This window comes from Siphateles boraxobius, unplaced genomic scaffold (genome assembly GCF_051911475.1).
Source record: "Siphateles boraxobius isolate OS27281-9 unplaced genomic scaffold, OSU_SipBor_1 65, whole genome shotgun sequence".
Classification (NCBI taxonomy): Eukaryota; Metazoa; Chordata; class Actinopteri; order Cypriniformes; family Leuciscidae; genus Siphateles; species Siphateles boraxobius.
Window position 1 is genome coordinate 10,246,614 of NW_027509192.1, and position 20,775 is coordinate 10,267,388.

General features: G+C 38.4%; 1 protein-coding gene across 1 annotated transcript in view; it reads right to left on the reverse strand.

Moving 5' to 3' along the window:
- Nucleotides 1-20,775, reverse strand: part of LOC143720913 (carbohydrate sulfotransferase 8) — a 57,712-nt gene that overhangs the window by 26,453 nt on the left and 10,484 nt on the right. The window contains exon 2 of the mRNA XM_077210866.1: nucleotides 11,383-11,591. Coding sequence (XP_077066981.1) covers nucleotides 11,383-11,557 — 175 coding nt within the window. The 5' untranslated portion in view covers nucleotides 11,558-11,591. The remainder of the gene's footprint in view (nucleotides 1-11,382; nucleotides 11,592-20,775) is intronic.

A 20,775-nucleotide genomic window follows, 5' to 3' on the forward strand; every position in this document is an offset into this window, starting at 1 on the left:
TGATTTAAGCATTTTTAGATTGTTTCGTTGTGGAGGAGCAACTTTTGGTTGAAATGGGTTGTGGGTGTTTAGTCAATAAGGCGAAGGTTTTTGCACTGAAATACCTCAAACAAAATTAGCACAACAGTTGCACAAATTTGTTAGTGTATATGACAGCATGTCTATAAAAGTATAAAAACCTTGAAACGTATGTTCAGCAAAATTAATACGTTTGATCCTACTTGTGCTTCCTTCTACTGACTTCAAAGATCAAAGAGCCAATCTAGAGATCACACTGAGGCCATCTCTGGGAGAAAAACGCCCGTGCCCCTGAACTCTGCCTGAACTACGTGTTCTGATGATGCACAATCCTCAAGACAGATCAGATAAAAGACTTACACCTGAGCCGGCTTCCTCCTGTCCATTATCATCTTCCTGACCCTGTTAACCCGCTGAACCGTACGGGTGAACTTTTATTAAAGGATTTCTTTTCTCAGAAAGGAAAATGATAGCTCTGTGTGAGAAAAAGACATACATTTCAGTCTGTTTCTCACACAAATCTCTTGTATGAATCGTATGGACTAATTTTATGATACTTTTAAGGTGCATTATTTTTGAAGATTGAAAGTTTTGGTCTATGTTCATTGTAATTGCCTGGGAAAAAACGACTGGCAAATTCCTCCTTGTGTGTTCTACTGAAGAAAGAAAGTCATAACAGTTTGGAACGACATGAGTGTGAATAAATGATAGAATTTTTATTTTTTGGATGAATGATTCCTTTAAAATATGTAGCATTCATTCTGAATAATGTCTTTGTGTTAATTTTGGCATCACTTGAAATAACCTGTTGTTTTGATGGTGCATTTTAAATGAACACATAATCAGCTTATGCTAGACAACCTTGCTTCACGCCTGGAGGTTTGATTTAATCAAAGGCTTGCAGAGAGTGTTATTTTGTCCGGTGAAGCTTATGAGAAAGTTATAGCAAGAGGAGATACTGTCAACACAGGTGTTTTGTTCATTACCTGACATTGATATTTACATGCAATGCAGCTAGTCTATAGAAGCCTGAAGCTTCTCCTACTATGAATAAATGCTTCATCTACATGCCTGAGGTGCACTTGTACAGCATCAGCAGATTTCAGGCCTTGGAGGATAGCCGCAAGTTAATTTAGGCAAAATCATGATGTAGAAAGCTCAAAATTACACTCCCAGATAGTCATTTATATCAAAAGCATGTATTTAATGTGATAAATACCCATAAGCATTTATATTCTTATTTGGTGACACTCACAGAAACAGTCATTTTAATAGTAGTAATTAATTTTAAACTTTTCATTTCACACTAGTCTCTGCACTAATGGTGGGGATTTTCCACTAATCTTACTTTCTGCAGTTACATCTTGACAGTCATATAAGTGAATCAATGAATCATGCACTCAGCCGATTTGTTAAAAAATGGTTATTCATTTAGAAAAGAAACAAGTGACTGTCGTTATGAGTGAGTAAATTAAATATTAGCTCAATCGATTCATTCAAAAATGTTGATTCATTCAGGAACAAAACAAATGACTGTCTTTATGAGTGCATGAATCGTTTATTTGAACAATTTGTTAAAAAAAACTGATTCGTTCAAGAATGATACAAATTTTCTGAGTCATTAAAGGACAATTCCGGCCAAAAATTAACCTAGGGCTAAATAACACATTGGTACCGAATCGACCGTTGCATGGGATGCGTTTTCATGATAATCGAATGTACCCGTTTTAATGTTATTTTTAGTTTAACCACAGATTAGCTTATAACGCTAGTGTATGGGGCATCGAATAAGTACGAATAAAAATCGCTCGTTAATACCACGGAAGCATAATTAGGGTCTCTACCTGCAAACCGAAGCATTGAGAACTTTGTAAGCGTACAGACAGTTTAATAAGAAAATACTTTATAAAGACAGTGCACTTCGTGTATACAGTAGAGGCAGGAGCCATCTTTAGAAAACAGTCTCAACCAGTCGAACCACGAATGCCGTGCTGTGACTATCGACTATGCCATCAACCAGGACGTAGCACGGCGTTGTGAAATATGATTACCGGTAAACATTTTTTTTTTTTTTTAAGTATTCCTGTGATGGCAAGTTGAATTTTCAACATTATTAGTCTGGTCTTCAGTGTCACATGATCCTTCAAAAATTACTCTAATATGCTGCACAAGAAACATTTCTAATTATTATCAATATACACACACATTTATATATATATATATATATATATATATATATATATATATATATATATATATATTTATATTACATTATATATATTATTAGCAATATAAATCTCCAGTATACACACAAACCCAACTGTGCAATTTGACAAAATAATAATTTGTGAGGCCACTTCATCATGGCTAGTCTAATAAAAATAACTCAAATCCAGATAAAGTCATAAAGCCGGATAATGACATACGTATGGTGTGTACTCCCTCATTTCTCATCTTAATTACGAAAACACCTGCTGTATGGAAACCAGCCAGTGGCCTAATTGTGTCAAGACTCTGCTTTCAGAGAGCCCTGCACAGGGTGCGACTGCACAGCAGCAACTGTGTGTTTGAACAGGGATCAGATACTAATGGCCAAGAAAGTTTTCCCCCCTCTCAAATGAATGCAATAGCCTTGTGTTGAGATACCACAAGTCATGCCCGGCCAATACAAAGCATGAGAGTCTCTCTGTCATCTTTCATCTATAAATACCCCAACCGCAAACCGCTGCACCTACACAGCATGGCTCTCTCACAGGGCCATGGGAGGGGGTCGAATATCAGGATTTCTATAAATAAACATTGAAATTGCATTTTTTGCCGCATGAAGTAGTGTATTGAACCCATATGATTTAACACTGCAATTTATGCATGAAGCAAGGTGACGAATGAAGCTGAGTAAAAGCATCTGGCCTTAATCAAAGCCGCCTGGTAATTCACCTCCATTAATTCAGTGCTATATGAATAGAATATCACCCCCAGCTTACATTGTTATAGGTGTCACGTAAAAATGGCCAACATGCACAGTATGTGTTCACTTTTAAAAATTACCAACCTGCAAGAACCATAACTGCACAGTTAATGTGATACTTATTGACCTTTGTGTCATATGCCTAAACGAACGTAACGAGCAGTATGATTGAATGTTAATGGGCTGCGTATATTCTACGCTGAAAACATCTTTCAAATGTGACGACCTCCATGCCCACTGCTTTGAGTGGGCTTGATAGAACGCTTCACACAACCATTAACAGTCATTCTTTGCTTCCTTTTCAAATCTGTTAGTGCTTTTCCTCATTGTCTTTTCCTGTGGTTAAAAGGACAAGCGAATGTAGGAGAGATGAATTGAGCTGTTTTTATAACGCCTCGAGATTGCAGATATTTTTGTTGAAAAATAAAAACAGCCCATTTACACATTTCATATCCACTCGTAAAAAGGTGCTTCACATTCTGAGCCACTGAAAGTATTGTTCGTCTGCAGTTTGTGGAATGAAAAAAAATATTTAGTTTGGAGACAGATGCAGCTTGGCTTTGGACTATTTGTCCCTCAAAGACCCCCACCTCATGAGAGTCAAAAACTAACAATTGTCCACATTTGACAACTGTGAGGTCATTTAAAATGACCTGTTAAATGACATACGTATATTATATTTAAAACTGTGATATTCTAAATGTAATATCACATAATTTAAAATTTTATTTGAACTATTTCATATTTTATCTAATGTAATATTTTTAAAAATTAGATGTAAAATATATTTCTTCCTTTTGACAATGGGACAATTTTGAGCAACAAGTATTTAAAAAAACATTATATATTATTACAATTAGACAATTATGACAAACAGCACAGGTTACTGCCTCAATCACCGAATTTTCCACCAATGAGAAAGTCTTACTTTTTTTTTTTACTCACATTTTGGGAGCTTGGCAAGTGTTTATTTTGGACTGGTATCAATTGCAGCATGTTCTATTCTAATCAGAACACAATTTTTCCCATGATCTTTTACAATTATTATTTTAAAAATTCACACATATAATTGGATTTGGAATCTCATAATCAGGTTTAGACAATCTCGTAATGTTTTGAGAATGTGAGCCATGGGAAGACCTGAAAGACAGTTGCTTCAGAGCACTAGGAGCCTAATGCAAGTATATATTCACGTTCTCAGGCTGCGGGCTCCTCTGAAACCAGACTGCGGAGTGGTCCACTCTGCGTGAACTCTAATTAAACTAAGACACTCCGGTGAGACTTTCCCATGCAGAGACATGTTTGCGTGTTGATCCCGGATGCTGGAGATTTTCACACACCTCTCACCTCTCTGAGTTTTGAACCTTGGGGAAAAAATATAATCTACAGCCTCACACATCTGAAGTAGAAAATAGGAAAATGCTATCATGTCACATGATATGTCTGACAGTTTAATCTTGGCTGAAAGGAATAGATCACCCAAAAATGAAAATTCTATCATAATTTGCTAACCCTCCTGTTGTTTCAAACCAGTATGACGTCATGTTAGGTTATGTTCCCTTAGATATTACCAAGTTATGAATGGATGGAATGAATGTTATGAAAGGAATATCACCACAATATCTTAAAACCACATCCTGTCATAATTGTTTCCAAATGTATAAGTTGGAGGACTTGAATACAGCATTACATCTCCTTCTGTGTTCCAAAGAGCAAAGAAAGATAAAGGTAAAAGTTTAAAATAGAGGTTTGGAACTACATGCGGCAATCAAACAACCCATATATAAATATATATACACACACACACAAGTCCAAGTTAACAAGAAATATTGCTTGTTATTGCTTGTTACTTACTTGTTAAATACATAAATATATGTATATTTATATAAACTTTGGCACAATTCTTACTATTATCAATGTTGAAAACAGTTGTGGTGCTTAATATTTTTTGTGGAAATAATGATAATTTTTTTTCATGATTATTTGATGAATAGAAAGTTCCAAAGAACAGCATTTATTTGAAACAGATTTTTTTTTTACATTTTAAGGTGTCTTTACTCTCTCTTTTTGTCCATGTAATGCATCCTTTTTTAATAAAAGTAATCACTTCTTTTTACTATTTACGTGTGTGTGCGTGCGTGTGTGTGTGTGAGAAAGAGAAAGTGAAACTGGGTGTGGGAGTGGAAGCATATAAACAAGGAACATCTAAGGTGTTTAAATGACATATGGTAAAACGTAATTATTTCTCAAATAATAGCCTCAATAATAACCTCAGACTTATACAACAAATACAAATAAATGGAAATGGTATTTTTACCTATATGCAATACACAGTACAACACACTTGTACTGCTGTGAATTGTTTTTAAAAAATATTAGGGATTCGCTTATGATACACTTCAGACAGTCGCTGATGGGTCAGAGGGGTTAAGCACTCATCAAATTATTGACAATAATGATATCCTAAATGGAAAGTCAAGTTTGTTAATGTTCTGAAGAGGTGGGGTTAAAATTGACTTGAATAATTGCTCCAAATTGCCTTGTAAATCTAGCACGGCTGTAAACGAGTATTGATCTTGTTTAAGTGGTGTGCAAAGTGAGCTCAATGGCAATCAAATTAGGCAGGGGAACGGTAGGAAATGCATGTGCTATGATGTAGTTTTTTATAATCCCATTGACTGCAATAGACCGTCTGAAAGCAATACAATTGACTGACCTGTGACTGATCACATCCTTTTTTTTGGCAGCTGAGAACTCTTACTTAGGCTCTTTGCATCAGTATCACTGTAATTCTGTACTAATTACCTCATAATGGAATGTCCACTGAGATAATTGTAAAAAGGGCTAAAAGGTCTAGACTTTACTTTTTTAAACACAGCATTAAATGTCTGGGTTTAGGAAATGTCAGTTAACTTCCACCACTTTCTGTCAATGTAAGAAAACACCTGGTGCTTTTTAATTTCTCTTCGCCTTGTTAAACACATCAGTACAGTTATTGCAAGAATTGCAAACATCAAATTAGACAATTGTGGAAACATCCACAGCTGCAATTGGATAGTTAAGGCTGATTTCTTATGCGATTCATTCTCTTTCATGCACTAGGAATCAGTCTTAATGAACAGAGATATGTCCTCTTCAGGGCTCATCATATTTCTTTTGATTCCTGTTGGCCCACATTCATACAGACACTCAAAAATCCCCACAAGTTTTATCACCAAGACTCATTGCTGAAAGTATTGTGTAATGTATCATTGCTGATGTATTAGAGCAAAAATTATAGATAACCATTGACTGTAACTTCTCTGAAATATGAGAGTATTATACAGGACTGGAGAGTCATATAGTTATTATAGTCACAGACTAGAGCCCCCCCGGTCCTCTTTTGAATGGTCGTCAATGACGAAATATGCTCACTGGTTCCAGATAGTGTATCTAAACGGCATCTAAAGGACAAGAATGGACTAATGGGGTCATGCTAATTTGCCATATCTTGACCCCTTGGTTCTTATTAGTCCAATCGTCAAAATTAGTCAAAAGTCTATGTTAAATTGACCCTTTGCAGGGAGCTTGATTGATAGGTGATCTGACCAATCATACTTCGCCATCCGCCATTTTGTCCGACAAAGCAGTCAGGAGAGTTAGTAGATTAACATGGGAGGATTTTAACTTGAAAAACTGAATATACTGACGCCTTTCCGCGGTTAAAACAACATTCCTTCTTATGTTCATTCATGTTTATTTGATGCTATAAATGAACTAGAAGGAAGAGATGATCGGTTCACGAGCATCTTTAACTGAGGCTCTACAGCGATTTGTCACGACACATTAAAGAGCTACAAAACGGTATTTATTGTTTAAATTTCTTTTTAAAAATTACCAAATTTGAAAGGTGAGACTTTGTTTAATATGTTTCATATCAATCAAAAGTAACCGAAAAGTAATCTGGGCTGCCCTGTCTGTCAGCGTATTGTCAGTCTCCTCTCTGATCCGCGATGTATTTTTCACTGCGTGAGAACATGGTGTGTGCGTGAGAGCGGCGAAGCTTGTCGGACATAGCGACAGTAACTAAGGGGGGCGGGTCTTTGCGAAGGGTCAATTAAAGGGTCAGTTCACCCAAAACTCAAAATATAAAATGAAATGGTCCATGTGACTACAGTGGTTCAACCTTAATGTTATGAAGCGACGAGTATGTGCAAATAAACTAAACTAATGACTTAATTAAAAAAATTCTTGCCTTCTGACGCTGTTTACGTGAGCACCAAGACGCATGCGTGTGATGCTGACGCAGGAGCCGGCCAATACTGAGACAGTGTTGAAGTCGTTACTTTTGTTGTTGTTTTTTGCCCGCAAAACATATTCTCGTTGCTTCATAACATTAAAGTTAAACCACTGTAGTCGCATGGACTATTCCAACGATGTCTTTTCTACCTTTCTGGCCCTTGAAAGTGGTAATAACTTTACAGTCTACGAGGGGTCAGAAAGCTCTCAGATTTCATCAAAAATATCTTGATCCGATGATGAATGAAGGTCTTACGGGTTTGGAACGACATGAGGGCGAGTAATTCATGATAGAAATGTCATTTTTGGAAGAACTAACCCTTTAAACTGAAGAGAGATTGGATGAACTAGGAATTTTCTGGAGTCCAGGAAGTCCACTGACAATTTGAGAAATACAATAATTACAAAATGTATTTTAACTATAAGAAATATAAAAGACACTTTTGAATGGTTTTGGAAAAAGATGTACACAAAAACTTTAAATGTTTCTCTTATAATCTCACATAAAAAAAGAAGATATACTAACTAAACACAAAGTAAATATTTTCCAAACAATATTTAAATAATGTATTTGGCTTTACTGAATTTTATTGGCCAAGTATCCTCTAAACCCTAATTAATTTTTTAATGAATCCAGCAAAGTTTAGTAGCAATATTAAAAAACAAATATATTTTCTTCTTTTCTAAAATTGAAAAACCCCACAAGCCCTCAACAGTTTGAAATACCTCTGAGCCAAAACTTAGTTTGAACCGCAGCTTCCCTGCCAATGATTCAGGGTCCAAAGAGACAGCTGTCATTGACTGGGCGGGTGGGATCAGAGGGTATGGAGAGACAGATCAATCAGCACAGGAGAGATGAAACTGAATAGACTCCCATTTCAGGGCACTATTGAACTGTTATTTAGCTTCCCACCAATGACTGCTTACACAATCCCTCAGTCAATAGTAACGTAAGATTCAATCATCTCAGGTTAGTCATTCCCTAATTAGATTCTAATGCGCCAAAGAGCTCTACTTTTTTTGTGAATGTCTCAAATGTAATGCATTTAGAGAAGTTCCACATATCTATTGTTTGTGTCTTGTCAAGCATTTGAGCTCGAGGCTCATGTAAATGTTCAATTACTGAGGAAGCCACTGAATTCTGTCTCTGTAATCTGACAGAAATGACAACTTACATGAAAAGGTTACTGTAAAAGTGTGTAAACGTGTTTTATTTGTATTAAAATGATTTCTATTAAAACTGAACTTGACAATGTCTCTGAGGGAGTTACCACAATAAACAAAAATGCATGCCTAGCCAGAAATGTGTTTAAAAACATTTCTCAGCAAACCAATTTGATTTAAAATTAAATGTTAAATACAGGGGTTTTTGAATGAGGTTGACAGGCAAATTTCCTTTAAGACTTTCTGTAGAGTTTTTTTATTGACCCACATTTCCGAGAGATAGCATTGCAATATCTCCCCTGCGTATCTCACAATCAGTACAATATCATCCTCATGAGCTTCCGTGCTCAGCTAACAATTTCCCGTGTCGCGAGATGGAAACAGACAATATTAGCTGCTTTGATGGCTCTGCAGGGAAGACACAGTGAGTTTTAAAGCCCACTTCACCGCATGCTAGCACTTCAAATAAACCGAAAAATGGCAGTAATCAAACACAGCGTTAGCTATTGGAGAGGACAACTGTAGTGTATGCTGGGACATCACCTTGCCAGATGAGTCCTCAGGTTGTTTTACTGGAGCTGCAAAATTCAATAAATAATTACTGGTACTCTAAAAAAAATGTATGCAGGTTTGTTCTGATGTAGATGTATGTGTATCTATCTATCTATATATATAAAAACACTATTATGCATGCCAGACACATAATTTATTTTCATTCTAAGGATGTTAATCTTGATAATACTGTATTATTACTTTGTCTTCTGAGTAAATTTCATCTTCACAAAGCCACAAACATTCACTGTAAGCCCAATTTTAGAATGTTCTTCTCTGATATAAAGTCCCTTTTTACTTCCTTTAAGAAAATGTCAAAACCTTTGAACACAAACACTTAGAAAAAAATTCTAAACAGATTCGCGTTTTTGTAGTTTACACAGAGATAATAAAGGGTGTTTTCAAACCCGTTTTCATAAGTTTACGTTTTCAGGCCACCAAAACGCAGTTGTCGAGAAAATAAACGGATTTTAGTTGATGAATTTTATGAATATACTAAATGTTGATGATGAAACTGTAAGTTGAAAACGGTGTCGTGTAAATGGCCCCTCTGTCTGTTCCTTTGTCTGTTCTTGTTTATACAAGTGGTGGCTGTGTGTTCTGATTCTGTGTGTTCTGCTCCTCTCATGTTAATTAGGTTAATTATCTGAACGTGCTCCTCCCGGACTTTGTTAATCAAACATTAAAATGTGCTATTTATTATGTATTTTGATGTGCTGAATTAAAATATGTATCATTACAACAACTGACTGCCTACTGTTTCCAAGACATTTAGGTCTATGTATATTAGGTACCAAAACTCACAGCTTTAACCTTAATTAAACACACCTGATACAGCTCATCATGTCCTTCAGGCTAATTTAAAAACTACAGGTACAGTGTGTGTGTTTGAGCAGGGTTGGAACTAAACTCTGCAGGGCGGTGGCCCTCCAGGAATTGAGTTTTGCACCCGTGCTGTATGATTTCTAGAGCTACTTTAGGGCAATTTGTTCAGCAGAGTGATGAAAGCTTCGTTACGATTGGATCATCCATGACTTCTAGGGACAACATGATACAATTCATATCATGTACTGTATGACACAATACCAGCTTCAAATTGCATTGCATTATTCATTGTTTTGCCTAAAAAGCAAGTACTTTCCAAACTCAGTTATAGATTTATTCATAGATCCAGTCAAAGATGAAGTTTAGTCATTTCTGGTTTAAATTGAGATCCTCTCCCTTTATAACTCACTTATTCTCCGCCATTCCCAAATCATGGGTCGTAATACTGACCCGATAGCATATCTTGAAAACTAGCGCCAATCAGCAATTTTAAGCATTTGTTCTCAGTGAACCAGAATTAGTAAAGATTGACAACATTTATTACAGAAGCATTTTACCTGTAGACCAGTGTATTTAAAATGCTTAGTTTTATGATCAATGATGTAGTTCTGTAGTTTTCATTGTGGTGGCAAAATATACAATGCAATTAAATTCAAAAATGATTAAGAAATGGACAAGTAAATGTTCCTCAAAAGCCTATCATAGTAGATTTTTCTAAAAAGTGATATATGGATAAGTAACTTCAGTCTAGTAAGTGTTGGTCACGATTATTCTTAGTTTCACCCTCATGGACTCTTAGTTTGTTTACCTTCAGTCACGTCTCCTTTGTTCTCAGTTTCCCGCCACTTGTTTCTAGTCTCCTAGGTTACTCATTGTGTTCTAGTTTGTTAATATGGTCACTCATCAGTTACCTCGTTTGTATCACCTGTGTTAATCCAATCATCTTTGTTTTCACTTAGTATATATTTATGCCTGTGTTTCTTGTTAATGCTTTAGTTCAGTTTGGTGTTTTTATCTTTCTGTCAATAAACTCTGTTCAATTTTATCTTCGTCTTCGCGTCCTGCCTACACCACGCATCTAAAATATTACTAACAATAATAGTTGTTCTTGTGTTTAACATCTGTAAAGAATTCATTGCAAAAAGACACGTGAACCACAAACTGAAGGTGGATGTTTTTACAATTATACTAAAAGGTATTTTTACCAAAAATTATAAACTACTGTATCAATCAAACGCCAGAAGAGCTGTAGTAGATTGTATACAATCTAATTTTTTATTTGATATATTTTAGATATATTTAAAAAAATGTTGGTTACTTTTAAATTATAATAAAGATGTTTTCCATCTGTTGTTTCAATCCAAGTGTCTCTGTTGATCCAATCCATGCACTTTGTGAGTCGTATTTAGTCATAATAAATAATATTTCTTGAATAAAAATACTTAATTTTTATGCTATCACATGAAGCACGTATTAGACAACCAGACGAAACATTTTAACAGTGCGAACACTTTCTTTAAAAAATAAAACTAAAATAGCAAGACTGCATAAAAGACTGAGACACATGTTAGACAGACCTTGATTTTGTTGCTGGAGTGTCTCTGTGAGGTCCTGTAGATGTAGCAGAAGAAGACCTCCAGCGCCTAACAGCAGCAGGAACCAGAAGGAGCAGGGGATTCTCATGACCATTGAGAGTAGGGACCTCCTTCTGCCTCCACAGCCGACCTCCAGCACCCTACACTCTACCCACATCACGGCCTGTGACGCACAGCCCTGACGGTGGGACCTACACACACACACACACACACAGAAAAAAACACTTCAACAGTGCCTTAGCAACCGAGGCCGTCGTGACTTCTGCAAAACAAGCTAGTGATTTTAGAATCTGGAATTAAAATTGTTTTGTTTCTGAAGCAAGCACCTAGCAACAACCTAGGACATTCTAGCAACCACCCAGAACATTCTTGGCAATATTTTCATTCGCAAGCAGCACTCTTCTTTCTTTTTTAGAAAATGAAGAAAGAAAAAAATCAAGTTAAATCTGCTGTTGGGAACAGTTGAAAACTTTTATTAGTTTTAGTAAGTAGCAAATTGAAAAGGACAATGGTGCGTTTGCATTTGTGAATGTTTATTTCTGTATCTCATGCTACAATGTGCATGCATTTATATTTAGTGTGTTGTGTTTTCGCAGATTTATCTGATGAATATTCTGCTGACTGCAAGGTCCCATTTCCCACAAGAGAAGATGCAAGACAGAGAATTAGAAAGAGAGAAAGCTGAGGCACAGTTGTTTGTGGAGTGTGTGCCAGGTTTGCTGTTCTCAGCAGGTGAGAGCAACGTAAGGAATCATGTGCTGAGCCTATAGGGACCTGAAGCCTACACAAAACATCTTGCCCTGCCTGTTCCATGTGTATCTTCTACACACTGTGAGATTAGACAATCTGACTCACACGACCCACACAAACATAAATTCTTATTACAAACATTCATCATACACTGTGCTTTGTGGAGCTTAACACCAAACAAATCTGGAGCACTGAGGAGGAAGTCATAAACTGATTACTGAATTAATAGACTGAATTAATTTGCTTTTAACATTATTAATATGACTGTGCATAATAATATTAATTCCACATTAAATGTCACTTTTCCACAAACAGGCTACAAAATAGCACCTGAAACTGTTTTTCAACAAATAGTCAGTGGAAGGAAGTGCTTCACCTTCAGAAAATAACTGAAGTCAACTTCAGGAGGTCTTACTAAATGTAGAATTTTTCATTCATTTCATATGAGTTATTTCTCATATAATATACATAAACACACAAACACACACACACATATATACATACATAAAGTTTACTGGTAGTTTTATTGGTTTGCAAACCTCTTATGAAGTGAATGAAAAATGTTAAATTTAGTAAGACCTCCTGAAGTTGACTTAGTTATTTTCTGAAGTATTCTGAATTATTATTATATTAATTAACAGTTTCCACAAAAAAATTAAGCAGCACAGATGTTTTCAACATTGAATTCAATAATGTTTTATTGATCAATTGATATTAGAATGAGATTCAAACCATGCTGTAGAAAGAGTCCAAATGATGACTTCTTGGGTGTCACAATATTAAAGAATTAAAATCACTTGGTAAGAGATTTGACCACAAAATCAAATTTTTGAAAAAATCATTAAAATTAGCTAACAATTATAATTTTATTTATCAGATAAAGTTTAGAAAGTCCAGAACTGAGATGCAATTTTTCGCAATTTTTACTGGTCAGGTGTCATCAAAATAAATCAAAGCCCAGCAATTACAGAAATTATATGTAGCACTGTGAATGTGGCTTCATTTGCTTTCCAAAGTCATTTTCATTTGCTTGAAAGCATTTTCCATTCAGCACTTAAATGTAAGTGCTGCATTTTCCACTGTAAATCCGAACATCAAACCTTTGCCAGATGGAAACTGGCCTTATCTTCTTCCCACATCAAAACACCAAAATTGCAGCTTGATGTGTACAGTCGTATCTTTGCAGGCAATCACAGCTGAGGTGATGGGGTTAGATTTCTTTAACAACAGCTTTGAGTAAAAAAACACCCCATGCACCTGCTCCTTCATCGACGCCCCCTTTCCTTTTATCTGGGCTTGATTGCTTTTCCCTGAATTGGACCACTTCCCCCATTACCCCAGTCCCAGGCTATTGCTGATCCCTGACCTGTATGATAGTGGGATTTAAAAAGGTCTTGAGAAGCACAAGGAAAACTGTGGATGTAATCTAGAGCTGTTCTCCTCAGTAGAGCCAAAGGATCTTTTGCTAATGATAGCAGCTCTCTCACCAGATGCTACCCTATCATTTAAGATCTTACTTTTGACATTCACTTGTGATTATACTTAGAATTCAAACCCGGCCAAAAGGGCTGTGTTATTACTCCTATTAAGAAAACTCTTTTGCAACTGTTGTACTTGCCAATTAGTCAGACTTTAATATTCATGTGAAATAAAACAAAAACAAAAATAAAATATTATAAATTTTTTCATTCTGCCTTGGTCGGAAATCGTGAGTTTAACTAAATTATTTTAAGATTCTTTTCAGGTTTATACATCTTAAAGTAGTGATGGATATAAACGTACACCGATAAATTATGTGCCGACCAGAAACATGTATAAAGATCGTTTATTTTGATTGTTCTGTCTTAAAGTCTAGTCTGAAGTCATATGATACACTGTAATTCAGGTACATTGTAGAGGCTTTTTTCGATCATGTTTGATTGCAACATTTGCAAATTTGGAAGTTGTAACCACATCACAGGCTCGAAAAGACCAGATGTGCTCAATTACCTATGATAAATTAAATCTCTGTATTTACATAAAAAGACTAAATCAATTTCGTCTTACTTGTTTAGACAGCTGTTAATTACATAAGTTGTGTAGATGGACTATTTACAGATGTACACTGAGTTCTGCAAAAGTTTAGATGCTAGTGAAGCTAAGTTAAAAACAGCCTTGAGTCTTAAACTACTGGTTCATGTGATCTGTTGAGCTGCTGTATTTTGTGTAGTGTCATATTAACATTCATTATGGTGACAGATGGAGGACATATTCGCAAATCAATAAGCTTCCACACTGTCTCTCCCCCACTCCAGTCTATGTCCTTCCTTGCCGAACACATTCATCATTGCTCACCTCCCATTTGTAATTATTACCCTGTTGAATCAGTACTCTGAAATTAGAAATGATTAAAACCATTGATCCAGTTTACCACGTTCAAACATAGCAAACCATATTGCATTGATTTGTCAACATAATCTCAGTGTAATCTTATTAAAAAAGCAGCCTTTATCCCCATTTGCTTTTTTGATGTTATTAATTCCCTTTCCCAGGTAAAATCATTTTAGTACATGGCATGCTGATGATTCTCTGTGCATGGGTAGTTTTATTTTGAGATCTGGCTCTGAATTTTAACTGGATTGGGATGTGTCCCACCTAAAACTTCAGAAAATGGAAAGCTGAGAGACGACACAGGAAATTTTACATGATCATATTTTTTTAATTCTTGTAAGTTGTCAAATTACTTTTCTCTGTATGTAATTAAAATCAATCCTACAATGTAATAACCTTATTGATCGCCAAAAAGTGTCACTAAAGCTGTCTGGAAGCTGTGGAGGACCCAATGATGTCAAATTCTTTGGGTTAATGGATTACTGACAACTTAGGTTATTTACTGGGTAAACTGGACATCCAGTGAGGTTACAGTAAATATACAATCTCAATCATAGCAATAGCAGATCAGCTAAAAAATAGAGGGTGAATCACAGATTTTTACAATGATTGGGTCTTAAAAATCACCCTTTTCAAAAAAGAAGTAATGTGAATGTAAATGAAAAATGAAAAAGCTCCACAGTATGCTTACCCAAATGACTTGATTTTATGATAATTCTTCCTCCTTAATCATACTGAAATGGTGAAATAAATCACTCTCGCTGCACAGACAGAAATCAATTGATCTTTATTCCTTTGCATTATTATGTTGCATATCAAAAATCGTCTCGGTTACATATGTAACCCTTGTTCCCACGTAGTCGATGTGTCGACTGATTGGGATCACGCCAGGGAGCCTGTCATCTTCAAGTACTGTTAAAATGAGCCAATGCACATTGCCGAGCGTGAAATGCATCACACACTCCGCCCCCCGCGGCGCGGGTATAAATACAGAAGTAGATGCACGCACTAGTTGTTTTTCGCTGAGGAGCCGAGCATAACTCGGAGCCAGCAGTGGTCCAGCAATAGTGGCGATGGGAATACATCTCCATTCCCTCCTTCAGGGAACACAAGACCACTGGAAAAGTGTTCTCTTTCATTGGAAAGGAATACGCTGCGGAAGCCACATCCTGCCCGAAGGGAGGTAACATGTGGAGAATACACATATAGACTGGGCGGATGACCGGGCAGTACAACATATGAAATGTCACTGGGGTGGCTCCAGCCTATGACGGGGGAGACTCAACCGGACAGTGACAGCAGAGCAGGTCTGCAGAGGGAAGACACGGGCTCGCCACAGGGAGCCGTATCGTGGAAGAATACACATATGGGAATCGCCGTAGGGATCACAACATCTGGACCCAGCCTAACACAGGTTCCACCAGTGCATACGAGTGATAGGCCTGGCTTCGGACGTTACGTCACGTCCGTTGGCGAAGGGTATGGAGGAACTCGACAGGGTTCGGCTAATAAGGGGAACTCACTGGAGCAAGATTTGCGCCCGTATCCAGTCCATAGGAGGGGATTGGCGCAGCAAGCCGACACTTTGAACTGGGCTGAAACTGGCTTCATGTGAAGGGAGCCCAAGGGAAGCAGCGGTTCGACACACAGGCTAGTTCTCTAGCGAACGTGATAGGTGTCGCCCAGCCACCAACTCTATTTATCATCTGTTCAGCGAGGCACTCTGTGTCAACGCCTAGTAGGGAGCAATACACTTGGGAGGAGCTCACCACTAGGGATGGGAATCGAAAACCGGTTCCACTCGAGAACCGGTTCTAAATTTTACGATCCATCGATATTGTATGCCCTCGACGTTAACGAGTCCTCTTATCGATGCTCCTGCTCTGAGTCAGCCATAGTATGTACAGACCGTGAACTCACAACTGTCCCTTTTGTCCTTTATCAAGCACCATAGCACCGCGTCCAAAGATAATCTTTGTCCTGCAAAGTCTTATTTGATCAGTGAGTAAAATTGTCTCTCTCTGGTAATGAAGATGAACCGCTGCGCTTGTGACAGGGCGCATGTTAAACTGATCGAGCAGAGAGAGAGAGAGAGAGAGAGCCCCGGTCGCGCGCACGCACTCTCTCTCTTCGGAGCAAGGCGAAAGTAGGCTTCACCGTCTCAAAACTAAGCGCTGTCTTCCTCTCTCCCTCGCACATATTAATCAAAATAAACGACACGATGGTAAGGTAGGGAGACTAAAGTTTTATGTGGAGCATTCGGAGATTTGTTTTTCCTGAATTGCCGCTGGGTGTGAATTGTGCTAAAATACGTTGCCTTATCTTCTCTGAAAAGTCTTCCGCACATTCAGCTGACATAATCACACTTCAAATAAACGAAAAAAAAACGATCCAGTGATGAAATGTTTTCTGTGATGACACACATCTTGTGGGATGTCCCAACTGGCGGGATAATCACACAACGCGCACACGTCCGATAATGACACGTCCAATTCGCGAACTAATGACTCATTTGAACCGATTCGTTTTAATGAATGGTTAAAACAACTGATCTTTCCAACACTGAACTCACGGGACGTTTAATCGGTGTATAACTAATCGGTAACACTTTACAATAAGGTTCCATTTATTACAGAAATTACATAAAAAGTACAGTTTGCTTAGTCAAGTGTAAGCATTAAAACGACTTGTTTTCCCCCCCGAAAAAGACTACTTTTTCCCACACAGTGCTATCAGGAATCGATAAGAGAATCGTTAAAGAATCGGATCGATAAGCAGAATCGTTAGTGGCATTGATATTGATAAAATCTTATCAATTCCCATCCCTACTCACCACCCAGGTGGGCACGTCCACCTTGGGAAATCACCAAGATGAAGGCAACCACATGTAGTGGGCCAACCCCTGCTTGGAAACATCCTTCCCTTCTGCTGGTCTCCGTAACAGACAAGAGCTGGTCTGAGGTCCAGGCTTTGCATTCTGAGCATGTATAACCGCAATGGAGCGGACGGACAGAGAAAAGCCAAGGCTGGGTCTGCGTCCTTCGGGGCAGTGCTTGCAGGTTAACCACCTGGTCCGTAGGAGAAGTACGAACCTTGGGCACATATCCAGGCCGGGGTCTCAAATATGTTGAGAGTTAGCTGGACCGAATTCCAGACAAGATTCGTTGACCGAAAATGCGTGCAAGTCCCTACCATCCAGATAGAGACCAAGCAAGGATAAAAACAGGATTTTTAACTCGCTGCCTGCAGGGCTCAAGGGAGGTTTCTGCAGTGCAGTAGGACCAGAGATAAGTCCCAAGAGGGTAAAGAGGTTTCCAGTCTCCTTTCTCCCCTCAGGATCCTGACGATCAAGTCGTGCTTCCCACGGATTTGTATCCACTGCATCATGATGTGCACCAATACAGAGGCAACAACATTTTGAGGAGACAGCCCTCACTCCAACCCATTAGCAGGAAAGTAGCACTGAAGTGATCGAACACCTTTGCGATTTCCTCACAAAGAGAAGACTCAATTCAACGAATAAGTTCCACTTCTAGGGGAAGCGTGCCTCATTTTGAGAGGGTGCTCTCAAAGAAGTGATGGTCTCTACGACATAAAAATGATTGCGTTAGTAACCATAACCTCCGTGTCCCGTTCTTTTTACAACCAGACCTGGAACTCTTCAAGGTCTAAACGTGGGTGCCATCAGGACAGGAGAAAAAGAACAACTGGCAGAGGGACGAGTCCGGAGTAGCAAAAGATGTAACTGTGCGGCCCCAAAAGTGGTCCCAAACAGCTGGACCGCCTGGGGACGGAGACTCCACTCTCCCTGGTCATAGGCTGTTGTGAGGTTCGTCAGCGGCACAATTTAGCAGACCAGAAGAAATTAAAAAAATTATAATTAAATTTAAAAAAACAAAAAAAATTAAGTGACCTTAGAAGCTTCTGTCTCTGAGGAGGAGGTGGCGGGCAAGTTGTGACATGCGAGGGAAGCGTAGCGCAACGGTCACAATGTTGTCTTTTCAGACCAGTACAAATGAGTAGCTGAGTAGCGGTGTTTCAAAACAAGATGAACTACAAGCAACTCGAGGCAATGGAATCCAATGCAGTCGGGGGGCCACCCAGACTACATCTCCTTTGTACGTGGCCCCTCAGCTGGTATTGATGGACACTCTTTTCTAGGGACAGTTGGCCCGGAGAAACAAAAGGTCTGTTACGGAGTGAGGGTTTGGTGCATTCAAACGGAGCGTGCCGCTCTGCCATGGCCACCTCGAGATTCAGCCGTAAAGTACAAAGGACTTTTGTAAGGCGGGTGCCGAAAAGTCTGGGCCACCCCTGGTGGAAACAAAAGTCTCCTGAGAATTAACATTTGAACCCTCCCCTGCATAATGATATAACAGCAGCATCCGAGACGCAGCACACAGTGCAACTCACACCTCACTTGAACAATCTCCCCCTTATCCTGCTCATCTGAAACTCACTGAAAGCCCGTGAAATGTTATATGTGTACAAATAAGAAACTATGCATGTTTAGTATCATTTAAAGTGTCTCAGTGTGCCTGGTAAAACGGTCTCATTCCCCCAACCATAATGGAAAGCTAAAAGAAGTTACAAAATATGAGAAGTAGTGTGCCCCTCTAAGGTGTTCCCTCCCCCAGATCCTCCATTCTGATCTCACAGTTTTGAGCCCCTCACCGGGGGACCAAACCTAATTATAATGACGGACACCACCATTTTGTAAACAAATTGAATTATCTGGGTTTATAAGGAAAATGGGCAAAAGGTTCTGGGAGTCTGTAGGTTGACTGCCCAAACAATCGCTGTGTGTAATTTTCATTGCCAGGTAATACTTTCTACAAATTCCTTGATTTCTTTTACGATATGATCAACTGATGATTTTATTTTCATGAAATGGGTTTTGAATTATTGCTTCATTACCTGGTCAATAAATTGTAAACGTTTGATTTTACTCTGATTGACTCTTGAGTTTGTTCTCACAAGGAGATTATCGGATTCGTATGCTCCCGCAATTCTGCGTCAGATTGGCGACGGCTAATACTTTGTCACTAGTTCAAGTGTACTTGTTTTGTAGAGACGGGGCATTCCGTTTAGGGGTAGCTAACGTGCTGCCTGACCAGCCTAAATTTGGGTACGTCTATTTTACCTCTGTCTTAATTTAATGTAACTTTAGATAAGTGTACGTGAGAGATCACGGGCTTGGCCAGTCCAAACTATTATAAGGAAAGTATCGTTGGTCAACTCATTCCTATAATAGGGCCAAAACCTCTACTAAAGTATAACTATTGAATTAAGTTCAAGTGTATGCAATTCAAGGGGACTAAAAAGAAAAGTATCTCTGATTGTGTTTTGGGTGAATCCGACCGTCTGAGATATTAGTCAAAACCTGTGTTTAGTGACGAAACTGATGAGATTATGATCGTGAGACCCGCAGAAGATGCGAGGACCTCTAAGCGGCATAGTTTCCTAATCTGAACGGGTAAAACGTAATTAAAGAGTTTCAAAAGAATAATCAAACATTCGCTCACTTTTAATGATACCCAGATATCATTAAAACCCTTTTCATTTATGGAGTCAGATGAAATAACGAGTCAATAATTATGAGAAAAATGTGTTCCATTTAATCTTGTTGTGTTGCGTAAAAGGAAAGACAGTAACACACAGAGACCTTCACCTGTATTATTGGAAACCCTCATTGGACCAATAAACAGGCTTACACTTTGTACTGATACTTCACACCTTTCAAACGTAAGAACACAGGATGTCCTATGGTGCGGAAGAATAGAGATCTGAAGTACATGTCTCTCAGGTCAAACGCTGCAGACCAATCTTGGGGACGGAGCATTTGGAAATGCATCTCTGTGTAACAAATTGAACAGAGGCTTTCGAAAAAGGGCCTGTCACAATTAACACAGAACCAAAGATGGTCGTGACCCACCACTCTAGGGTAAAACGAAGTACGGGCTTATAGAAGCCGGACTTCATAACGGCTGGAGGGAGCGGCAGCATCACATCCTTCGCCTGTAGACTGCGATGTGCGCACACAAAACAGGAGCATTGCTCAACACCTAGGTGTGATAAATATCACTAATTTATTTGGAGCATATCTGCTCAACACCTAGGTATGATGAATATCACTGAGCTTGGGCGAAGCAGAGCAAAATTATTTGCAAGCCGAGTCTGATGGTAGTGTTTGCATCCACAGACGTACCTGAGGTGGGGCACCGAGGTGGAGGACAGGGACGCAGCTCAAGAGGC